At 29.8% G+C, this 26,493-nt stretch overlaps 1 protein-coding gene across 2 annotated transcripts in view; it reads right to left on the reverse strand.

Annotated features, from left to right (window-relative positions):
- Cad89D (cadherin-89D) overlaps positions 1-26,493 on the reverse strand; it is a 181,562-nt gene that overhangs the window by 27,529 nt on the left and 127,540 nt on the right. For both annotated transcript variants that reach the window (XM_067047571.1, XM_067047570.1), the window contains exons 5-7: positions 16,336-16,444; positions 14,648-14,853; positions 13,456-13,584 (exon numbers count right to left, since the gene is read on the reverse strand). In XM_067047571.1, coding sequence (XP_066903672.1) covers positions 13,456-13,584; positions 14,648-14,853; positions 16,336-16,444 — 444 coding nt within the window. The remainder of the gene's footprint in view (positions 1-13,455; positions 13,585-14,647; positions 14,854-16,335; positions 16,445-26,493) is intronic.

Genomic DNA, 26,493 nt, shown 5'->3' on the forward strand with positions numbered 1-26,493 from the left:
CTCATTTATCATCCACGGTCAACTATCTCTCATAATTGAGGATGTAATTATTTTGTTGTATCATAATTAAATATTTCTAAATTATTTTCTGTTGAACAAAGATTAAAAGGTTTATTTCTTTTTCACAGCGTGGTGATGGATGTTTGCCTGGTTATCTACAGGTGACCAATCTATTCTAACCATAGGGGGGTCAAGTTTTTTATTTTGTGGGACCGCCACTTAATGAAAAAAGTCAACACATATATTTAGAAAGTTAAATATTTAAATTGGTCAAGGCCACAGTTCCAAGCCCAGTGTTAACTTCATAGAGACTTTATAGTATTGACAATAGTGTTGTATATATGTGAACTAAAAGGCATAAACCAATATAACATTCAAATCTGAAGCACTTAATGGTTTAGTTTGAATAAAAATACATACGCAAATAGTGAAATTGATAAAAGAAACATTCCTTTTTTATTACGTTTTTCAGATCATCTAAATTTGAAATTTAATGATGGGATAATTTAATATAATCCTAAAGGATTTTTTATCGGTTGAGAATTTTTGTGGAAACGAAGTAGAAAATCGAAAAAAAATAGTTGAGAGTTCGATTTCAAAATTTTGTCATCATAACTAATGCATTACTTTATTAAGGCGTCTTCATCGTGCTTACTTGATCGACGAAGATCAAATTATAAAGTTGAATAAGAATTTATTTAAATTCTCGAAAAAATGGGAAATTAAATTCTTGAACGAGTGTTGTATAAAATCCGCTTCATTCTTCATTCGGTTTGTTCAATTTTTTTACACTGTTTATTCACAAAGCAATTTGAATGGTTTTGAACGAATTAAGTGTTTGATGAAAAAAGTTCTCGATACGAATTCATCTTAAAATTTGATATAACATCAGAATACGTAAATAAAATAAACTTATCCCATTGGAAAATTCAGAGTTAGGTGCTCTTAAGTTAACTGAAGTCATAATAACTGGAGCTTAAACAATTAACAATACATTATAATTAAGTATTTTATATGCACGTGTAATTTAACTAATAGCCAATGAATGTTTCTTATTTCGATAATTATCGTATTGATCAACTCCTCTTTACCTTTCGCTGAAGTGAATCAATACAAGGGATTACCAACGTAATCCTCAGTGTAACAAATTAGTACAATAAATAGCTTTTCAATTAATAACACATTTTCTCATTAACAAACCTTGAATACTGAAATCGAATAATATAATATTAAGCAAAAATAATAAACTGATTCATAAAGTTAACTACTCACCAGTCAACAAAATATTGGTAGGTTATCATCAGTACGGAACACTTTTATTGCCAATTAAGCACACACTTATACATCCCGTATTTACAGTTATATATACTCCTACATTGATACATATAATTTGAAATATATCTAATATATACAAATGAATATTTATTTGTTGGTACTTTATGCACTACCAAACCGTTCATCTGAATGTGATGCTCTTTGCTAAATTTTCACGGAACATTATAAGAAGGCCCAATTTTTTCGGTAAAACAAAAGTGATTAACAAAACTGAGAATTATTTATAATCTTAACACTTTCTTGAGACTGGTTAATATTGTTTAAATAAATAAAATTTGTTATCCATTTTAGTCTCAAATAATTTTTTATTCCTTTATAAGTCCGAAGTTTCGGCCTATTCGGCCATCCTTAAGGATCTAAATAAGTATAATTTTAGAACCAAATCATTTAAAAACTAACATCGTGCAGGCTCTTTGTCCAGGCCATTTATATCAGTCCATCAAATACACTAAATAGTCAAATGTTCTCATTACATTAAAAATTAAAAATATTTATCACTGTCAACCTGTGTTAAAATTACTTATTCCTACTAACATACTTACTTAAAATTACTTACTTCTTTGTTAAAATGTATCACAACAATTTATCATAGATTGCTGAATTGTTGTCATCGAATATATGATAAATTTTAAAATAGAAGGTTGAGTGTGATAAATATTTTTAATTTTTTAATGTGATGAGAACATTTGACTAATTAGTGTGATTGATGGACTGATATATATGACCAGGGAAGAATAGCCTGCATGATGTTAGTTTTTAAATGACTTGGTTCTAATATTGTATTAACATTGTCCTAGGGGATGGCCGAATTGGCCGAAACGTCGGACTTATAAATAAATAAATATTTATTTAAACAAAACTAAGAATTTTTTAAGTGTAGCTCAAAGAGTTTACATTTTTTCATGGTTATTATATATCAATGGATTTAGCTCTTTCTCAAGAACAAGATAAAAATATTACTGATCCTTTTAAATGATTTTGTATTTAATAAAGATTAAAAAAACATCATGTGGATTTTAGTAAAGTAGGTCAAAAATTTCGTTCTATGAATAAGCAAATGATATTCGTTTTTAGCGTTGTCTAAAATCCTCAAATACAATTTTTCAAAGAAATTAAAAATTAGAATTTTTTCACCTTGATTTATTTGGATGATTGTTTTTTATTCAATTTAAGGCGAAAATTTTGATATCTTATGCGATCTGATATCTGATAAATTGATGTGAAAAATGAATATCAACTTTTCACTCTTAAAATATATTTCACCACACTTTGACAGGTCAGTCATTCTTAATTGTTTCAATAAACTACTAATATTGAAGTACAACGAGAGTTATCGTATAGAAAATATTTATATTTTATGGATTATGTATATGAAAAAAAATCATTGATTATCAAATTGTTTATTAGTGTTCAATTAATATATATATAGGATATATATATATCCTCAAATGTAGCAACAGCGAAGCACTGCCGGGTCTGCTAGCATTTTATAAATTCTGAAATCACACACAAGCTAATTTGAAGAAAGAAAAAAACGTTAATAAGGAAGAAAATAAAATAATAAGCACTCAAGCATTACGGGACAGGACACTTGGGACCATATGGGACCCTAAAATCTGGAATTTATTTCCTTTATGGCAGTACCTTATCACATCCCGCATTAGCGGTAAATTCATTCCATAAATAGCAGGTTTCGTTCCGAGCACTCACGATTTGTTAGTCCCGAGCCGGATTTTGCGGGTTCTCTTTTGGCACTAACTCGCCGGCTCCATTTGGCCCTGGATCAGATTTAAGTCCTTCAGTGAAAAAGATTAAACTAAGGAGGGGTTTCAAGGAATCTAAATTTGCATCGTGTTTTAGCTGGAGAGAAAACATTGATCCAAACCACTCTGTATGAAATATTAAGGTATTTTTCATTAATAACATCCATTTAAATTTACAACTTTTAAACTGAATGTAGTTTGAGGAAGTGAGACACGAATTCAGTGGGATTTGAGGCCACTTCTCATCAAAGTGAATGTGTTTTGAAAAAAGATTGGGTTACATGAATCAGTTATAATTTGTTTTTAAAATTGTAATTATAATTTTATTTATTATTGATCTCTATATTACATAAAAAAAGTTTTTATTAATCACCGTGTAATATTTTATTTAACATATAAGGTGGAATAATAAAAACGGGTCATAAAAAAATTAGTTTAACTGATGAAGAATGCATTTTGTGAAAAAAAGAGGATATGAAAAAAGTTTATCTGCAAAGTTGCATAATTTGTAATATTATATCCGTGGTCGGAGTACCCCCATATTTTATTTTTATTTTTTAAATATTTTATTGAATAATATTAAATTCTCTGCTATATTTACAAACATTGAAAATAGAGACAAGAGAGCAGATTTACAAAGAAAAAAAATTAAACTTAAAGTAAAATAAAATCTTAAACTTATTCATTTCTATTTACATTCTGAATAGGAAACCCCGAACTGAGCTTGCATACCGAATTGTGAAGGAAAAATCAGTAGTCCGGAAGATCCCGGCACTTCTCTACGGTATTCAAACCTGTATTGCTTACAAAGCAGGGAATGGTGGAAATAGATAAATAAGTTACTGAATGCCAGTGGAGGCTGAGTGAGGGTACTAGGCGTATATCAATTATTTATTTACTAATAATATTAATAAGTCTCTGAGTCACAGTCGTTTCAACCTTTCAACCTTTGGGAAGGATTTTAGGGATGATGCTAATTCATCTATTATTATATTTATTATTAATTTTATTCTTATCGCAGCTAATACCAGTTTTATTGCATGTAATATGTTTTTGTTTTTTTAATCGCTTTTTCCAAATTATAGAAGAAAATATTTTATCCAAATACTTTAAATATGATCTTATCTTGTTTTGATTTTATAATTTTTTTTATCAAAAAATTAGGACTTTCAAGAGCCTACAGCATTGTATTTGTATGCATAATTCCCTATGCTACTAGTTTTAGTGTATTACCTATTTATTAATCTTCATTCATTGAGTTTTTATTTAAAAAACAAAAAAACGAGAAAATCAATTTTCAAGCTGTAATCCGAAAAAGCTGCATAACAAAAAAAGTAAATAGTGTTATATATTCCAATTTTGAGAATAGGAACTCAAAATCTGATAGTACTGATTTCGTTTGAATTTGCCAAGGATAATTCGACAACTTCCATGAAGTAATGACAAAGAAATCAATATTTAAATGTAAACCGTCATTCATAGACACAATGTTCTTCAAATGGAAATTAATGGTTCATAATTTATTGAGTTATATGATCATTCATTAATTTAATATATAAATTGAATACACAATTTTTACTGCATTGATTTTTTTAATATAAAAGAACATTTCTTTGTTATTTTTCAACTTTACCACTTGATGTCTTTCCTAAAAAAAAACAAAACATTTCAGTGGAATAAAGAGCGATTCTGGAGTTCGAGAACTGGTCCTCTCCCTTTCTCAAGTGAAAGTACAACGGTACCTACTATCCATCGAACATGAGGGCCATTTTCGATGTTTCTAATCTTTATCGAAAACCTTTTCCATAATAACTTTAAATAAAAAAATTAATGATTTCAAAGTTAATTTAAACAAATACATATACAAAATTAGCTGTTTTTTAAAAGATTAAAAACGAATTATCCGAATCGTTTTTTAATCTAAAAAAAATGGATATTTATGAACAAACATCAGAATTTAGTTATAATATTAGTTTTTATTATTAGGTTTTTATTTTTTTTTTTTGGTGTAATTTTGAATTATAATACTAAGCCTCATTTTAATTTCTTAGATTTGTGAATAGATGAATATATTTGAATATTTCGACAAATTTTTTAATTCAGAAAACAAACCTAGAGAATAAAGTTAAAATTATATTTATATTTATAGATAATATGTAACCTAGAAACCTATTAAACACAACAGAAGATTAAATTTAATAGTTTTTGGTAATTAATTTTAATGCTTAAAACTTTTTTTAAAATATATTTTGCTTAAAAAAATTTTTTATGGAAACATTTTTTTGGTAAACAATTTTTTTCAAAGATTAATAACTGCATAAATGCATTTTATTCATTAACAGATTTATTTCTTAAAAGTATTTTTATTAAATTTAATGATCCATTTATAGCATGTCATATATTAACACTTTTAATACATAACAGAAAAAGTTCTGGCTAATAAGTTTTTTTTTCAATTTTTTTTACCCCATATGCAAATTAACTTATTTATATTTAACTATAAATTAAAATCATTATTACACAACCAAAGATATAAAATAAACTTATGGAGTAATATTTATTTAAAACTACTTTTTCTTGCTTTCATTAGAAAGGTATAAAATCAATCTAATAAATTTATCCTGCATTAAAAGTACAGATATTCGCCATTTCAACAGTTTTATTTACGTTAATTACGAATAAAATCCAGAGGAGCTAAACTGTAATAAAATAAAATTCTCATCATAAAGATTATTTTCTAGACAGATCGTTCTTCCTTTCCCCAATCCAATGGCATAAAGAGGGGGCAGTAGCTATCTTTGGCTTATGGGTGTTCAAATCTGAAACCTGATCCCGGATACATAGGTAAAACTGATAACTAATTTGCTTATTAAAAAATTTACTTTATTTAAAAAATATTTGATGTTAAATTTAAAAATAGTAACGTAACATACTGTTGTAAAAGAAAAATGAAAATTGTAAAAAAAAGTTTGACTAGCACTGACAGCCTCACAAAGTTACATGGAGCTTGATATGATGAGAAAAGATTTTCAACGTCATCTTCCAGTCAACACCTCGACTCTATGCACCCTTTTAGAACTCCATTAGCGATTCGTTTATCCAGCATTTTCACCATTCTTAAAACCCGTTGCAGAAGATCTTCCCCAAAGTTGAATTCCTTTTCAGTCCCCTTAATCTGGTAGAGCTGGGGCCTTGAGGTTTCTCCGAAGCCCGCTCTCTCTGTCGTGGCACTGATGAGATCTTATGTTACGGCAGCTCACATCACAAGACATTAAATGGGCTCGAGGAGAAAAGTATTTTTGCACTGTCATCAGGCTTCAAGTTTTTATTTCATTTTTTTCCCCCTATCCGTCCTAGGTTTGTCTGAAGGAGAACGAGGCAGGCAGTACAATCAGAAAGTAAACTTATTAATGATATAGTGAGCTGTAATAGAGAGTGAAATGGCCGAATGGTATCTCTCAAGAACGTACTGCCTAACAAGGAAGAAAGGCGTTTTTATAGGCGTAACATCGCTCACGCCTATAAAAACGCCTTTCTTCCAATATACGAAATTATTTGAATGTGAACTATCATGATTTTTTTTTATTAGCTCCAATTCCATAAATATATGCCTATTTGTTTGTCTGTTTTTTTCCATAAAAAATCAGCGAAGATAATGGAATAAAGGATTAATGATAAAATATTTCAGGTATTTTCTATGAAAACTGAATTTTTTTTGTGATGTTATGAGTAAGAGTCCTGCGGGTTTAGTGCGGGAGTAAGCCTACGATACTTTCAAGTAGTGTATTATAAAATATAATTATAACATATATAATATAAAATACTAGAAGTATAAGATTATGAAACATTTTAATTAAGGGCGAAATATAAAATTATAGATATAAAACAAAATATCAACATTACTAATAAGATTGTTGATCCTGAAGATGAGGAAGTTTCCGGAAACGTTGTTGGAAAAGTGTTAAGGAGCTTTTTCAAAAATACTTAATAATAAAACAATTAATGATTTTTTTTTTAATGACAATATATCAGATGCAAATCTTCTTGGATAATTTTTTTTATCAAGAATCTGCATTTTTAATTAATGCGCTATAATTAATAATTTTTAAAAACCAGAAGTTTTTATTATAATTTAATGTGACAACTGATGTAAATAAATCTATTTTTACGCCGAAAAAGACTCTTATCTGTTGATAAAAATACTGAAGAAACTACGAAAACTCGATTTGCGAATTTAGACAACCTCTCATATCAGTTATTTTCAAACATCCTAGCTATGTCTAATATACAGGCTAAAAATACAACGAAATAAAAGATACGAAGGAAGTTATTTTCATTTAGTTTAGTTAATTGTGTTGTGATGGTTTGAAACGCTGTATGATGGATTTCGGATTTAAGCCATTACGACTCAAAACGGTCGGCATATACTGAACCAAAGACCGTTCATTGGTTATAGTGATACAAGTTTTATATTTTTTTATTAATATCAATAATTAATTAAATTACTTATGCAGACATTTTTTTTAATGACGTCCTTCTTGTGATATCTGAACAAGAATGGACATCAACAAGGTGTTTCTTAGTATTGCCAATAAAGCAATTGATATTTGTATTGTATTTTTTTTTTCCATTTTAATTGTAATTATTTTTCCTTTTTATTCCTTTTCCGAGATAATATAGAAGAGGATATAAAAAAGCTTCCGGTCAATCATCTTCGACTCGTGCTTCTTTTTTTTTTATTTAATAATTCTGATGCTTAGTGGAAATTTTCAGCATGTTTTTTTCTTAAAATAATTTACTACAGTTTATTTTAATAATTTTTCTTTTTGTAAAACTGAGAATTTTCATATTTGGAAACTATTTATTTACTTATAACTAGAGGATTGACGTTTCGGAGATCTCCCCTGGCTGCCAGCCTGATTTTTCCATTTATATATATTTTTTTCATTATTCTATCAGCTTGTATAAAAAGTTATCTATGAAAGTTAAGTCATAAAATTTGTAGAATAATAGTTTTAATTTACTTACAGGAGTATCATATATTAATGTCCCAGTGGAATAGGGTGAAATAATGAATGAAGGAGAGCTCCGAAGCGTCAATATAATAGCAATATGTTAATAAAAAGTTTAAAAAATAGGGATATTTAGTTGTTCATTAAAAAAAAAAAAAGCATATATATTTTTTTCTCTGAAAAAACCTGTAACATCGTTTTTAAACTATGACTCATGATAGTATGAATCTAGCAAATAAAAATCCAGCAAACGGAACTCAGCTATCCAACGCTTTCGAAATGTACACTAGATCAGAGATACTTTCATCTGTCCTATGTTGCGATATATATTGCCTGCAGCCAGTGAGATAATTATCTAGGTAGCAGTGGACATAACATCATTGCCTCACAGATATCGCTGGTGATGGTAGCTTCCGCTCGGTGGACCACGCATAAGCCACTGGAGCCGTTACAGGAAGAGAGTTACCGCGGAGGCCGAGAATTGAAGACAATGTCCTCCTTTCACTGATCTAATTATAGGGCCTCGGCATGTCCCACCGAATGGATTACTACTGACCGAATTCGGACGCAATTGGCGGATTATCGGAAATAGTGGCGTAAAAAGTATCCGTTATTCAGTGAAGCTGTGTCAAGGCCTTTGGTCTCGTCTTTACGGCCTTCAAAATCGCTTCCTTCCTCTCTAAAAAAATGTTTGTCAATATTCCTCACTTCCGTTACCTGAGATATTGACTGAAAAAGGATTGAGTATTTTCTCATTTGTTTTGTACTCCAAAATGTTACAGTCATGAACCATACATCTTATATAATATTTAGTTCCTAGAACTATACTTTCCCTCAAATGTCGAGGGTAAAGCAAGACAAGACGTTAGGAGATCTCAGTGCTCCAAACGCAACCGCTTCACTCGTATTAAAGTCCAGTGGGGTCAGAGGACAGATACTGAAGATGTTGGGACGTTTGTAGCTCAGGGGGCTAAGAGACTGCCTCGCGACTGCAGCGGCGCCGGCTAAATCCGCCTGGGGTATAGAATTTTATTTCTGTGGTGGTCTCACGAAATAAAAATTTCACACCCCCTCCACTTCCATGGTTAGAATTAGGAATAGGTTGGTTATCCCTAGAGAACCCCCGTATGTCAGAAATGACAAGGAAGGGGGAAAACATGACACAAAGTACACCGAAGATGCAGAATGGAGATGAGGTAATTTCCTGAAGTAGAGTTTAGAAAAGGTCTCAGTAACACCCTTTTTTAATGAATCGAGAATCAAAACAATCTCCATTTGTAAATACCATCATTTTCTTTCTTCTGCCTTGGCCTGTTCTTTTCTTTCAACAGGCGGTATAAATTATCAAATAGAAGAAAATTTGATTTCAAAATGAGGAAAACAAATAAAAAAATTAGTGAAAATAGCGAAATAAAAAGTTTAATTAGAAGAAAATATCGGTGGAGTACGCTGATTAAAACGGGAAATTTCTAAAAGGTATAAAAACCAACAAAGCAAAAGGAAAAGAAAACATAATACACAACTATGTAATATGTTAAATCTTCAATAGTCGAGGAGTGACCACCAGAAGTCTAAATATGTATTTCTGACACTGTTCAGATCTCCAGTAAAATGTAATGAATTAATAAAAGAATAATTTATTCCTCTATGAATAATCAAATAGTATAGACTTCATGATGATTTAGCAGACAAATTATTCACAAAAACGTTGTATTTAAATTATTACAATTTTATCGAAGTAATTCAAGTTGTAGCTATAGATATTATTTACAATAATAAGGTGATCTGATTAGGAAAAAAGAGATGTAATAGATATTGGTGAAAGGAAAGAACGGAGAAGGATTGGCGAATAAAGAGGGAGAGAGAACTCCAGAAAGAGTTTGCCCGAATAGTGGAAGATTTCCTGAAGGAGGCGATTCAATGAAAGGGCATATATAGATGAACGGTTGGTATCTCGTAGAAGCGTTTGTAGCTAAGGGAGTTAAGGCGTCAACTTTCAGCGGCACGGGTTCGAATCAGCCTAGGGTGTTAACCAGAGTTGGATAAATCACAATTACAATTGCTTTCCAATCACTGGAATTTGTAGCAATGAAATTAAATCACAATTGTGATTTGTAATTTCAACTACTTAATGAACCACTGTAATGCCAATAATGGTTAGACATTACAATTACTGGTCTAACCAAAGTTATCGCAATTAAATTTGTCTATAATTAGTAATTGAAATTACATTTTGCCCAACACTGGTGTTTACATTCATTTCGTGGCAGGCCTACGAAATGAAAACTTGACTCCCCTCACCATGATTAGTATAGGGTGGTAACCTATGGATAAATCCAATAAGAAGATATTTCCAAAAATTGAAAAATGTAAGCATCCTACTTATTATCGCTGTTAAGAAGTTAAGCAAATATATATACATTTGTAACCGGCAAAGTTTCTCTAAAAGAAAGCGGGGTTAGAAGGTATATCATCCATGGAATTATATAAGTAAAACATACCTCGTTATAGTTCCTGGATTAGATTATTCATTTATTATATTAAGTGAAAGTAATAAATTTATAGATGAATGTAACAGCTAATGTAGCAGAGAAAAAAATAGTTATTACACTATATCTTCCTCACTATTTATACAGGATTGATAGGAACATAATTAACTATAGTTAAAAGGATAATAATTTTATTTCTTAATAAATTTGATTTATCTTTCGAAAATAAAATTTACGACAGGAACCGAGTGGGTCATCAAAAAACTAAGCAAAAGTAATATTCTGAGGAATTGATTTTGGGCAATTTTTGCACTAATCCCCAATTTCTTTTCAAATTTGAGACAAATCAGACGCGTCGTTTTCGAAATATCTGCCGAGAAAAGTACGTTTACGCTTATGTAAGCAAAAGTAGTCGACAGAACATAAAATACATATTAGAGGACCAAGTAGATACCAACCCGCACAATTTATCGATTTATGACTATCTCAGTAACGGTTCATACAATTATGGCAGAACACAATTCTTTTTAAGAGACAAACAGAAACAAATTTGTTCCTTCATATTTAAATTGCTAAGAAATATTTTTTTTTTTTTTCAATTTCGGCATACATACAAATGCTTCCCTACTTTCTGCAAAGAGAAAAAAAAATATATAATAATAATATAAGACGTTATTATATTAATAAACATATATAATTATCATAATTAATAAAAATAGATAATAATAACAAACACGTTTCAAACATCAAGGAACACATTTAATTCAATCTTTGGCAGCTTATCTAGAATCGAATTTGTGACATAATGAATTAGACGTAAAATTATATAGTATATATTTTATTTCGCTTCATCTAGAGTAATTTTTTTTTCTTGACATACAGAACAAATATAGCTACATCCGTACATTTTATTGTAAAACGACAAATCAAATTTTGAAAAATAACCGAAATGGTCAGGAAGCCATCCTGACCTATACCACTTTTTTTTCTTTAATTACGTAATTATTTTTAAATATACGCAATACATGCCAAATTATATATTTTTTATTGTGATTAATAATCTGAGTCATTATGAATAGTTGTTTAGGTAGGATTTTTTTATATTTGAAAAATTGGTCTAAATCTAGGATACAACAAATCATGTTGTACAGCATGATGTATAAACTGACCTCACTGAAGTTAATAAAGGTTCGGGGTTGACCTCACGTCTGGGTTCGAGTCACGTTTTTCAAGAACGACATGCGCCCCTAAGGTCGCAAAAGAATTACACCCTGTTCTACAACTGCTACTGGGACACGGAACTGTTAAGCTAATCTGGAGCAGTTGGATGTACTTTGATCTTAGGTTGAAGTGGTCTTATTATTTTATAATTATTATTATTATTATTAAACGCGAACTAATTACTACAATCAATGTTCTTTCGCTGTGATAAAAATCACATATTTTATTTGTATGCAACATAATAAGAAATATTGGATTTGATATTGCACTTTTGTTGGCTCTTAATGAAAAATTATTTTATTATTACTTTACTTTATTATTAATTACAGCCAGATGAGAGGAGAATTGTGATCAAGTTTTGATGAGCTGTTTTCAACGAATCTATTCGTACCAAACTCTACTGAAAAATTAATTTTTGTCCAATGGTATGTGTATCTGTGCCACGGTTATTTCACGAAAGGTAGAACGATTTTGTTGATTTTAGTTTTAATTATATTTTGTAGGGTCTCAACCTTCGATGACTATGTGCCAAATCAGACACATGAGGTGCCATTTTGATGCAATGCCTGGAAACCACATTTATGTACTACACTACCATCTATAAGAAAAAGCAATTTTTTTTCCCTCATGGAACAAATTATACATTTTATATATATGATTGACCGTATTTTTCAACTTATGAAGAAAATAGTCGGGGGTGCGGTCAAAAGAAAACAAAAATAGTTGTTAACTATTAATAAAATACTACATTACATAAAGTTGTTAACTATTTTTTATTTCCTTATGACCGCACTCCCAACCATCTTCTTCATAATATGGTAAACTACATATCTGTGTACCTTAATCATAAAAGTTCATCAAATTCACTAAACAAAATAAAAGATAAGAAGAACCAGTAATAAAAAGAAACAACCCTTTAAGGGAATTACACTAGAATAGAAATAAAATCATAAATAGTCGTTGTTTGGTGAGGTTAAGAAAGGATGGGATCCTCCCACCCCCCACGTTTTAATAACCATTCAAATTTTAGACAGAATTTTCTCTGTATTTCATTTATTACTATTTCGACATCAGAAACCGAATAGGAATCCTTTCAGACTTTTTTAAAACGTTTTGTAAACATTTCCCTATGGAAACCCACTTAACTAATCGAAATCAATAAATTACCCAGAAACTTAAAGATTCTCCTTTAAATGATAGTTATCTAAAGAAAAATTAAACTTAAAGAAAAAATCTTAATACATGGAAAAAAGAGCATACATGCAAAACCGATATTACGGAAGAAAAATTAAATACATTTTTTATTTGCACTTGCACCAGCCGATTTTTAATGTCGGTGATTTCATTTAAGGATTGTTGTGTAAGTGGAGGGTCCAGATATATATTTATATTATTAAAAAATAATAAAATATTTGAAAGTGTATTAAATAGGTTACCAACTTTCTCGCGTCGATACGTTAAAATAAATAACAAATAAGTGCTATTTCATATTAAAAAAAAATTATTTTGAAAGAGAATTATTTTTTTAAAAATAAATACTTCTGTTTCAAAAACTACTGATGTCCTATAACATATTAAAGAAGCCATTGTCACTGAAATGCACAATGAAAATAGTAGAGGAATATATCTACTCACAGTGATGGGATAGTACTCTGCAACTTTTGCTCTATAAAGGTCTCGAGTAAACTTAGGATTCAGGTCGTCACTGTCTTGCACTTTCACGATGAGGTGTGTATTGGTGCTCCTCCTAGGTGTTCCGCCATCCTATACAACATAAACGATATTTATTAATGTATGGAATTGATGATTTTATACATTTAATTTTAAATAAATATTTTTTAACTATATTGCCCTTGCGAGAACTCTCGCATTACATGTATTACCTTTTACTCCTTAATCGATTCTAAGTTTGAGCGATACCATGCTCATACTTATAAACAACATAATATTATCACGAAAGTCTATTCAACACACACAATTTGTAATGACTATTTTTAATTAACAGCCTCACACTATTTATTTGTGACGATACTGTAGTTTCTTAAAAAAGTTAATAATATTTTATTTAATAAGAAATGGCCATATCCCAATGAAAAAAAACCCATAGGCAAGAGAAAAAACGAAATATGAGTAAGTATTCTATGGCAAACATAAGAAGATGAACTTATTCGTACGCTACATCGGTAAAACGCTTCATTTTCGGGCTTTAAAAAACAGAATCCAATTTCATCCAACGCCTCGATCTGACACCTCTGTCAGAGTTTTGAAACCTCTTAGTTATTTCAATATAATAAATAAAGAAAGAAAATGAAATTTTTTTATAAACTTTTAGCGGAAAGTTTCCACTATGAAGAACCAGCAGCAGCTGTTTCATAGTCGAACAGCCTCGTTGATAGCAAAGGTTACCGAACTTCCGAAGTAATCATTTTCCGCCTCGAGGACGTAGTGGTTGACAAGTTCCTGTTTTTAAGACGGCATTCAAAAGTTCTGTTATACCTCTCCCTTAAGTACCGTTAGCTAAGATATTTACCCGGTTTAGAATCATTAGGTATTAAAAGAAAAATATAGATAACTAAAGGTTAAGATCATGGTTATAAATATAAATTATAAATACATTAGCGTACATCTGAAATTTAAATCGACCTAGGAGAGTATGATTTATGCTACTTCATGTAATTTGGCGTCCTTTTGATATCATAAGATGTGAGGTTGATCGGTTTACTCCCCTAGGTGCTAACAGTAGAGCTTCTTGATTTTTGTTCTACAAAACTGATATTACAAAACATGAATATGGGAAAAATCTGTAGCATACATAGCTAATACTCACAGATGCAGTAACGGTCAAGTTGAAGATGGTGTCTCCACCATCGTAGTCCAGTGACTTCTTGAGTACGAGGGCTGGCCTCTGACCTGTCATCTCCAGAGAGAACCTTCCGTCGGGATTACCTCCAGTGATGGTGTAAATTAGCTCGGAGTTGGGAGTGTTGGGCTTGTCCATGTCCACGGCCTGGACGCCTCGGAACACTGTAAGGCCTGGAAGTTGGAAATCGTGTTGTATTAGGAAGAAAAGAAGGTTTCAAATAGTTCAAGAATGGTAATAATAACTATCAAGGAGCTTGGTTCTTTTCCAGTTTTGTATAAGTTACTTACACATACCCTAAATAAACTCAAGGAAAAAATCTTCAGATGTGATTATCATTAATTTATTTGAAAACAATCGTTAATATATTGGGCGAGCAGCATATATTACATGCAACTGATTTTATAATGGATACTGGTATACATCACTAGAATGGTAATTCGTAATACAATGATTAAACTTGGATAGTACTTGTATCTTAAGATCATGCGTTCCTCATCTCTTGAAAAGAAAGTAGCCGTTTACATAACGATCAGTACGTCTCTTTTACATGGTCTGTATTATTAAGTCAATGTATTGACTGTCTAAGGGATATATTGTAACCATAATCTTTGTGATATATATACCATATTGATTAATATATATACTATATTGACCGTGTAATGGCGTATCTATTCAAGTCAAACTTTTGAATACCCAAGGCGATTTTTCTCTTTTACTAATTAATTTTAAATAGGAGGATTAGTGTAAAAATGGTTCGGCACTATTTTTATCAAATCATACAATTTTGTTTACACTTACTCAAACGTTTTGTCTGTATAAAAAAAAACCACTTGTACTAAATATATTATTTTTCAAACAAAACATTGTCTTGAAATAAAATTATATACCAAGTATAAATGATAAGGAATGTATACTGAACTATGTACTGTTTTTTTAATAGATCGATTTTTCCCAACTCAAAGAAGTCTGCGGACCACTGAGCCGAAAAGTGAACCAGATGCGAAATGCGCCCCCCCCCCAACTCTCGACGGGAGGCCAAGGGGGTCTCCCTCGAAAAGTATTTGAAAATTAGGCTAGTAAAAAGGGCATTTTGAATCACTTTTATTGTGTATTTGACTGTTAAAATCTTTTAGCTGACAACCCAAATACTAGGAAAGATAATTAATAAAATAGCTTTACAATTAATTCTACAATAAAATATATCTTATAGGACCCTTCCGCGACCCAATCCAAATTACCAAATTAAAAAAAAATCAAAATTATATTTATGCTTTTAACATTAAAATTTGAATTTAGTTAGAAATTAAAAATAAATTCAACAAAACATTCGATTATGGAGATTTCGTATTATAGTTATATTGAGCCTTGAAGACTATGTGCTGCGTCCAGTAAGACACCACTGACGGACAGCATGGCCTTGCTTGGAAAGGGGGCCACTGGAACAGCATACCTCTGCGGCTCTGTTCTCTGGAGGCGGTCGCCTAGATGTCTTCACAATTCCACGCTACTTAATAGTTCACTTTAAATCGTTACCGACTAGTATTTATTTATTTTTAATTTATAATATTTATGAATACATTCTGTTAATAGGAGACTAGTTTCCTGGAATACTTAAATTAGGAGAAAGCAAATAATGAAATGTGTTTGGTTACCTGTGGGAGTGAGTTCATCAACGTTAACCTCGTAAGGGGCATCAATGAAGACTGGATCGTGGTCGTTGACATCTTCGACGTAAACAGTCGTTGACAGGTAGGCCTTCGTCTGAAAAAAAATCTCTTATTAATTAGATGAAATATTTTTAATTAATAATTGTAAATTATAAATAAAATATCAGTTATTCATTATTATGATTATTAATCATTCTTATTTTTAAATTGTTTTTGTACTAATAATACCAAAAATAACATAAAATAAATATATGAAAGGAATATGGTCCGGGTGCGGTCAAGAAAAACTCAAATAGTAGAAATATACTAATTTAATGAGCCAACGTTTCGCCCCACGTTGCAGGGCTTCTTCAGGGCTATTTTGACTGCCGTCCCTGAAGAAGCCCTGCAACGTGGGGCGAAACGTTGGCTCATTAAATTAGTATATTTCTACTATTTGAGTTTTTCATAAAATAAATATATTTTTTTCAAATAAAACATTTAAATTTACAGCAATTCCAACGAACCCTATCGGAACATTTTAGGGTACCATTTCAAACTTTTTGAAAATATTTTATTCTATTGCTTTTCAGGAATCCATTTCATCTTACATTCACTTCTTTATTCTTTATAACAACGTTTATTCTTTGAAACAACGTTTCAAAGTGTACTGTAATTTGGATGTGTCAATGGACAGTAAGAAAAAAGTTCAATTTAACAGGCAAATATTGTTTGAAAATAGCAAAAGAAAAGAATGAGCTTTTTAACAAAAAAACAAAAACAAAAATGGACTTATACAATTATATATAGATGTTATAAATAATAAAAAAGTGGATAAATGCTATAAACTAAAGTTCTAAAAAAATGTAAAGTTTTAAAATGTAAAACATTTTGGAACGTAGTTGTAGGATTACAAATAATTATTTATATTTTTGAAAATAATTTTAAAATTGATTATATATCCATATTTTAAAAAATAATTTTGATGCTTGATTTCATTAAAAGCTGCTTGCCTTTTCCACGCAGCTTCATTAGCATTAAATTATTATTTCGATCATAATTATGATGTATCTCGAAAAAAAATATTTCTGTTTTTTTTTAAGAAAAAAATTTAAATAAAAAAAAGAAATCTTTCTTTTAATTTATTTATTCAATACCATATCGGCCTGGTGGGTCTTACATGGTGAATATGTGATTATATTTTTTTACATTATCTTTTATTCTAACAATTGATTATAGGGGGGTATAGTCTTGTACAAAAGACACCCCTAACTATTTACAAAGTTACAATTAAAAGTAAATAAGGTAAAATAAAATAATGCTTTTTAATAAAAGAGAAAAGTAAAATTAATAACAAAAAATAACGACATTTGTAGTGCTAACAAAACAAACAATTGCCCTCTAATGGTAAAAAAACAAACAAGTTAATCAAAAAAAAGAAGAAGAGAAAAAAACCAATAAATAAAATAGAAGTAGTATGAATAATAGAATTAATAAATATAGACTTTATAAGAGAATGTCCTGCAGCATTCTGGGCTTCAGTCTTTGGGTTGAGGTTGGGTTTTTCCAAGTTCTAGGTCATTGCATCTTTAACTATTGGTAAATAGGAGTGGAACTTGGTGAACCGTTAAATAAATCTTAAAAGATAGCTTTGCCTGTTCGGTAGCTTTGATCACGAGAAAAATATATTTATATAAAATTATTTATTTAACATTTATAATATTAGTAAATAATATAATAATAAATATAATAAATAATATTTATTCTGGTTCCTTTCCCTGTAAAACCTGAAAATCACTTCACAGCAAACAATAGCTCTACAAACACAAGTAAATACAACCGCAATATACATAACATATTTTAAGGCTATTAACCACCTGAAAAATCAACGCTTTTAATATAATTACTGAAAATAAATGGTAATAAGAATTAATGTTTTCTATTATTTTTTTCTTATCTTACTTTATTTGCAAAAGTAATGCGTTTTCAAACAATAATCGTACCCATTGAAAATTTGTTTAGTGTATTAGCTTATAAAGTAATAAATTTGTCATCGTGTATAAAGTTATCATGGCAAAGACTGTTTTATGTCTATTGATCATGGAGTGGTGTTATAAAACCTAAGCTTTACTCAATAAATGCCCTGTTTGAAATAAAAAAAATTGCTCCAGTAGTTCCTGAAATTTAGGCCTATAAACAAAAAAAATCTTTAGCTTTTAATATCAATTTAGATATCATGTGATGCAGTTTCTAGTAGACCGAATAAATTAACCAAAAACATTTGGCCGACGTTGCCCGTTTTTAATATTAATTAAAATTATTTTTTTAATTAATGAATAGAAATGCGGTTTAATAATTATATAGCACGTTCTAAACCAAGCTATGTATATTAAAAATATTAATAAATAAAATTATGAAAAAAATGAAAATGATAAGTAATAAATAAATAAGAGTTGATTTTTTTAAATTTAAACTATATTAAAGTAAGTTGTCACTGAATTTAAGCCCCGACTGTAATTACTATGTATATCATATTCTTGAGATCGCCAACTATTTCTTTTGAGGATAAGTACAATAATCTTCCATCAATAAAATATATGTTTGTATGTTATGTTATATAACTACAAGTCCGATCGCTTTCTGGTGTACATGTATATAAATTATCATAAGCTAAATTATATATTGTACCAACTCGTGTTCTGTGGGTATTTATGAAAGTTCATAATTTGTCACCAACGTGTAGAATGTACCATTTCGAAATATCCGAGCCCTGTATATTGTATATATATTGGTTCTGGTTAATAAATTAGTTATATAACTGGTGCAAACTGGTTCCGTAACAGACTAATCTAAGCGACGTCATGCAACTAATGTTCCCATACTTGAGTCTGCTTTCTAATTGAATTTTCATTCTTGCTTGAATCATCATCTAAGTATTAAAATTGATTTAGTAATTATGTTGAAGAGATAAATAGCAATATAATTATTTTAAAAACATATATTTTATTAAATTTATTAATTACAATTTACAACTGAATTAAAAGAAATATAAAGCTAGTTATTGAGCCGTGAATTATACTTCATTGGCATAATACTTTTTATTTATTTATTTAATGTGATTTACAACAGTACAGACAATAAATACAATGAGTAAATATGTTATATGTTTCATTTACACTTTAAAATCTTGGAAAGGAACCACCAATTGGTGGTACTTCAAGGATTAATTTAAATTAGAAGGTCCCGTGGCCATCTTCTTTTCAGACGCCTCGGAGGATTATCAGGGATTGTTAAGGATGAGAGATTAAGAATTAATATTTTATAAAAGAGTTTGGAATGAAAAGATGCATATCTGTTTTGGGTCATATCTGCAACGGATGGAATGTTAAGGTCTTTGTGAATGAGTTTATTTTTAACGTAATGAGGATCATCAAGGATTTTACGTAGGATTTTGGATTATAAGGATTGGATGCGGGAGGAATTTAATGGTTTGGAAGAGTCACAGAGTTCAATTCCAATGTCCAAATTGGTCTGATTATCGTAGTGTATACTAATTTTTTGTAGTGAGTGGGGAGTTTAGAGCGATTGTCAAGTAGGTTTTGTAGCAATCGCAATCTACGAGCAGTTATCGGTTCAGTCTTTTATGTGGATTCCAAGTAAGTCTCTGGCATAATACTAAATTATAGAGGATCTACTCATTAGTTGAAGTCCAATAACATTTCTTGATAAGAAGATTTTGATCTTACTTTAATTGATCTGCTTCTCAGACGCCTAGCAGAATTATCGGGAATTGAAGAGGAAGCAAGGTTATAAACAAGTGGGTATTGGTGGTTTAGGTGTTTATCATAAAAGAATTGATGTCTGGTTCGAGCTAAATCGAGAAAATGTTTAACATTGTGATGATTGGGTATGATTTTATTGTTGTATCGCAAGAACTATACACAAGAAGAACTCGATGGTTTAATGGAGCTCCTTAACTCCACTTGGGGTTAATAAGTCCAAATATATCTTATAGCCTTTTGTAATTAATTGGGAGTTCAGACTGTCTAGTGTTGTAATAGTCGGAGTCGACAAGCAGTTTCCTGTCTTTTTAGTCTTGTATGAGGAATCAATGTCAGTCGTTTGTTCAGATGTAGTACTAGACAGCGGAACTATTTAACAGAGATAAGTGAAGTATTATTAAAAGATACTATAAGGCAGAAATCATTGGTTTACGACGAAGTGTAAAGGTTATTCCATGGGATCTGTTGGAATTTATTTTAATCCTCCAGTACTTACACCACTCTTCCAGATGGAATACATTAAACACAAATATATATTTCGAAAGCTCTCCTTTTTACGCATTACTTCAAGTTGAATTTTCAAGATTAATGGATATTTTAAATATATAATTTAATTTATTACTAAAAAAAAGTACATCTCATAATTCTTTTTCAAAAGAAAGAGCTATTTTAGCGTAAACGGGACAACTAGTAAACGATACGAGGTTTAGGAATGTATGAATTTCTCACTTCTGTGGGAACAACCTCATGTTTTCGAATTATCATGGGCACGTAGCAGGTACAGTTTGTGGAAAATGTCACATCACGCCCAGGCAACTTGCATAGCGGGATTAAGTGGTGGGGCTGTTCTATTAGAACAAAGTCTTTATCAGCTCATAAGATTACATATTAATAGAGAACATTAAATAATGATACCTAAATCATAAATTCATAAGTGAATTAAGACATAATTGCGTTGAAAATTGGACACTATTTAAAATTAAGGATGATATATGCTATTTTTGAGCATATATTGTGCTAAATATTTTTTTTTTTTTTTATAATTATTAATCTAAACTTTTGATAATTATATATTTAATCGAATTTTTAAAAATATAGTAAAAAAATATTTAAACTTCAACTGACGACAATTGAATGAGTATTTGTTAATAATTCTAATTTAAATCTTAAAGGATTTATTTTGATTGTAGATAATATAAATTTATTGTTATTTTTTATTCATTATTCTTCAATAGTATAGGGAAATGAATTGGAAAAGAAAAAAAGAAACAGTCTATTACTAAGTTACAGTGCAAATGGTTTAAGCAGAATACGTTCTTAAGTAAATTTAGGACAAAATATAATTACCTGGTTGTAATTCACAAGGAAACTAGAGAAAATACAACGCAATCCTGAAGATGGGAAATGGGCAAAAACATTAAACGGATATATTAAAAACATTAAAGAAAAATGAATAATAAAACAAGAAAATAAAATGGAATTAGTTTTATAAGTATTATATATTAATTGGATAATCTTACATTTTTTTTGTAGATACAGTTGAATGAATGCATACAATACGCAGCACAATACATTAAGTAGTTGAGTCCAAATTGTATTGGAGACAAAAGGTTTGTCTTTAGCAGGAAGCTATACCTCCTTTTATTATCAACTTTTAAAAAATAAACAAAATGTTTATGTAAAAGCAATGTAATTTTTTGCTTTCATAATATCAAATTATAAGCGAAAAAAAAGAAAAAGGAAATTAACAAAAAGCTATAGTTCGTTTTTTTTTTTTTAATGTAACTAGACCCTCTTTTAGGTAATCTAAAGTTGGATCAGTTACGTTAGAATTTTTTCTTGCAGCATATTTTACTTAAATTATTACTAACCTATTAATTTCGATTTTTGGATCATATTCGTAATACGAAAAGAAAAACGGAAAAACTTTACCCTCCAATGGACTTTATGAAATAAGCCCCGTCTTTTTCAATAGCTGAATGAATATTAAGTTAAGATTTTTAAGAAAAATTAACCCTGATACATCAATTAAACAATAATCATAAACCTGCCAATTCACCGGATATATAATCTTAAATAAATGAAGAATATAAAAAATCCAAGCGTGGTTAGAAAATGTAGAAACATTTTGAGTGAAATCGTGATAATACATAAAAACTTTTTTTTAATGATTTGATGAGCAATGATACCAGAATAAATAAGACCTAATCTGAGAGGGAGAGGTGTTGAGAAAATGGAGGTAATGGCGAACCAAAAAAAAATTTGCAAATTGTATTTTAGCGTGATGCGAGCTTGCCAGATTAAGGTCAGTATTCTAAAATCAAGCGTGCATTGAGGCTAAAGATTTCCGGTGAGAACTAACAATATTTTTATGAAAGGGGGTGAAAAACTGAACTGTAGATGAAACTGTTTGAGGTCCATATTTGAGATAAACTTAATAATTAATTTGTTTCATAGATCGATTATTCAATAAAAAAACAAACATATAATGCAACGACTTTAAATTAAGTTTCTACGACTTTAAAATTAATATTATCAACACATAATACAATACAATAAAAAGGAATGTACACATCTTAACTTTTTCTTTCAAATTCCAAGAACCTTACAGTAAAATAAAATATATTACCTTGGACTACGCCCTTTCGACATAAATCAGTCTCTTGATCAATTACCGCAACCTTTAAATCAGGGAATGTTGCAGAATGTTGTTGATGCTGAATGTTTGTGCCCGAAACAATAAATAAATAAACATAAATTAAGCATTATCATCTTTATATAGTCTAAATAACCAGCTATTCTATCTCATTATATTCTTGTAGTGAAGTTACATAAAAAGCTATCCATATCCTGATATTAAGTAATATGATGATATAACTGTTTTAATTTAAGCTTTATATATATTAGAGCGTACTTTTCAACTTCGCTCATTTAACAGATCATTGCCGGCCTCCCTCAAGGTTATTGCTCAGGCCCAATATTATTCAATTTGTTCATAAATGACTTCCCTAAAATAAAAAATGTTACTATGAGGGGTTTATCGATGGTACAGCGTTACTCTCTCCTTCTTGTCTTATATATTTAAAGAATCATTAAAAAAACTAGTATAAATAACTTAAGAAAAACTGCAAGCTTTCCCAAATAAATACTACAGAATTGTTATAAAGTGCAATATCGATAGGCACTAGAATAATCAAGATGCACTTATAATTAAATATGGACACCGTACATGAGTACATATATAAACAGACTCATTTCTCTCAATCTTTCCTTTTTTGAACACATTCATAACTGAAATAGGAAATTACACAAAAACAGCGATTCGTAGAAATAAACATAAATGAATTTCTGTTAAAATCGTAAATACAAAAATGAATATTGTTTTATTTCAAAACAGTTTTGGTTTCGATTTTTTCTCTTAGTTAATTTTACAAAAATATAAAAAAATTGCTCATATCACTTTTCTTTAATAACGGCACATATCTGAAAAATTTTTGAATTATATATATTCCCAAGGTAGTACCGTAGTCTTATTGGTGTCGTCCTACTGTCAGTGCCAAAGCTAGTAGAACCATAAAAAATTATCTCCAATTTACGATACAATTTATACAATACGTTATATACAAAATAAATAAAAAATCAGATAAGATAGCATATTTTTATAAGTTTATTATTTTTTTGTTTGTGTTGGCTCTGCAGCCAAATCCTTGTAGAACTTTGGCCAGTCGAACCAGCCTCCTCCACGCCTGCCTGTCTTGGATTACTGCTTTCCAGTTTCCTGCTTACAGCTCTTTCGCATCTTTGTCGATTTTATTAACCAATCCTGTTTTTGGCCTCCTACATGATCTCTTGCCAACTACAGTGGCATTCATTGTCATGTAGAGGCGTCCTGACGGATTGCTTCGAGCCAAATGGCCCGCCCATCTTAATCGCTTTGCCTTCATATTATGAGATATTGGTTGACCAAGCAGCTCACTTTCTTTTCTTCTCCTAGATTGCTCGGGTAATTGTATGAAGGAATTTTATTTAAAATCTCTCTATTCTGCTTTCTAGGGTGCTTTTAAGAGCCCAGTGATAAGTATTAAATAAAATATGTTTTATACGTTCAGTCCAACTACAGAAACCTATTAAGCATTTGTCAATAAACAAGATGCAGCTCGATCTGTGACACAATTTACCGAGTCATTCCTGAACTAGAACAGAACGATAAACTACTGAATTTCACAAGCACACAACATATCTTGGATGCCGTGTAGAAGTTCCCGTTCTTATACCAAGAAACTGGTTCGTCGTTCCTTGCATAACTGGAGACATAAATAATTTTAATCTGACATTTCTTCTTTCTCTTTAAGCTTCAGAATCTTAAATTTATATCGCGGAAAATTTTAAGGTGGATCAATGTATAAAATAAATTTTAGTATAGTATAGTAAAAATAAGTGCTAATATAATTAATACATAACTATCACAATTAAATTAAATGACGAACAAAAGAACTTATATTTTTAATCAAGTAAAAATATATTGAAGTTAGTTATTGGGTGACGATAACATTTTTAAACAATACTCGCAAATAAAAGAATTATTGAAATTAAAATTTAAACTATAAGAAGGAATTCATTTATTGCAAATTATAAATACCAACCGATATTCCTCTGATTTCTTTTCTTCTTTTTTCTTTTTTTTTTTAAAAGATTATTTTTATAGCAAAGGTTTTTATTTGGTTACTTCTATTTAAGCGAATTCCGAGTGAATCGATAGTTAAATATATTAGGCACAACTAGTCATTTATGTGTAAAATAGTAAAAAATAATTTTGTACCAGTACAACCAACGAAGGGTTAGGGGTGGTTTGGGGTGCAGTACTTTTTAAGGAAGTACTGATACTAAACCGAGCAAAAAGACAAAGAGGAAACCATGCACACAGTGGACTCTGCCACCCATCTTAAAATGCGAAAAAGTAGTATACGGATAAAAACTGTGAACAAGGAATATATACTTGTATCTGTATTTGTGTAATGAAGAAAAGGTAAGAAATAGAAATTTAGAACAAATAATAGAGAGAGTCCACATTTTTTTGGATCTCCGTATAGCATTGATTTTCATTGCTAATTAAAAAAAAAAAAAATAAAAAATGAACATTCAAAAACTTGAAGAGTCTTTTTTTTATTAAATACAAAGCTAATTGGATTGTGAAGATAAGAATCGTAAAATGAACTGAAACGAGACTTGCATCAGCTTCGTTATGCAAACGACAAGGACTGGTTCACAAATCCTAAACCTCAGTTAAACCTAACTGTAGAGGTGCTACAATATATATCCCCAGTCTGTCATTAAGCACCGTTAGTTCATATATTTCATCTTATTATTGTCATGTTATTTCTTAATTGAGAGACAGTAATTGCGTGCAATACCGCATTTTGACACTTTCTTAGTCAACAAAAGTGACAAAGAAGAACTATATTACATCGGAATAAATCAAATTAAAAATAAAATAAGTATATAATTAAACAAACAAAAATATAATTTACGAGATACTTATACAATTGAAATGAACTATTACAAAAATAATTCAGACTTATATCAGATGTTATATCTTTCTTATTGTTTTCATATAAATATATATATATTTTTTTAATGCTCTTATATTATTTATTGGGAATTGCATTTTCAAGAAATTATCCTTTTATCTCTAAATTTTTATTATGTAAGTAATCAACTATACTTAAAAATTAATGATTTGCCATGTCGTGTCAAATCAAAATACAACAGAACAATTCAGGTACAATATGGTAGTTTTTCTCGGAATTGGATGAAATTGATACCAAATTTACCTAGACTAGACCCATTTTACAAAAATTATTTATTTTTCTTCCAAATCAGACGAGCCTTTTTCAAAATATAGACGTGAAGAAAAATAAGTTATCTTACGGACAACTCTAAAAATTACATAAAAATGAGAAAAATAGTTCCTGAGACTATGCCCGAACACATATTTGATACAGAAAGCCATTAAACGAAATTTATTTATTGATGTCTAAAATATAAATTGCAAATGGACAGTTTCAATGCAAAGGACGTAATTATGTCCTTATATTTTTTTTTTTTTATCTCTTGGGTTAATACAAAGCTTACCCACCTTTGGCAGGGGTGGATCAATAACTGAAATCCATTTTTTTTTCATTATATAATAATTAAGACCAAAACAATTGATTTAGCTTTTATAAGGCTAACAAAACGTAAAAGGTAATTATTTTGTCTGATTGAAAAATTATAAAACATAATAAAAGATCCATAAAACTAGAAAACAAGGGTTAAAATGATATTATTTCTCATATTATCATATTTTCACCAGCTTGCATAAGACCCTACCAAATTAAATATT

This window comes from Halyomorpha halys, unplaced genomic scaffold, assembly GCF_000696795.3.
Source record: "Halyomorpha halys isolate HHAL.00 unplaced genomic scaffold, Hhal_1.1 Scaffold373.1, whole genome shotgun sequence".
NCBI lineage: Eukaryota > Metazoa > Arthropoda > Insecta > Hemiptera > Pentatomidae > Halyomorpha > Halyomorpha halys.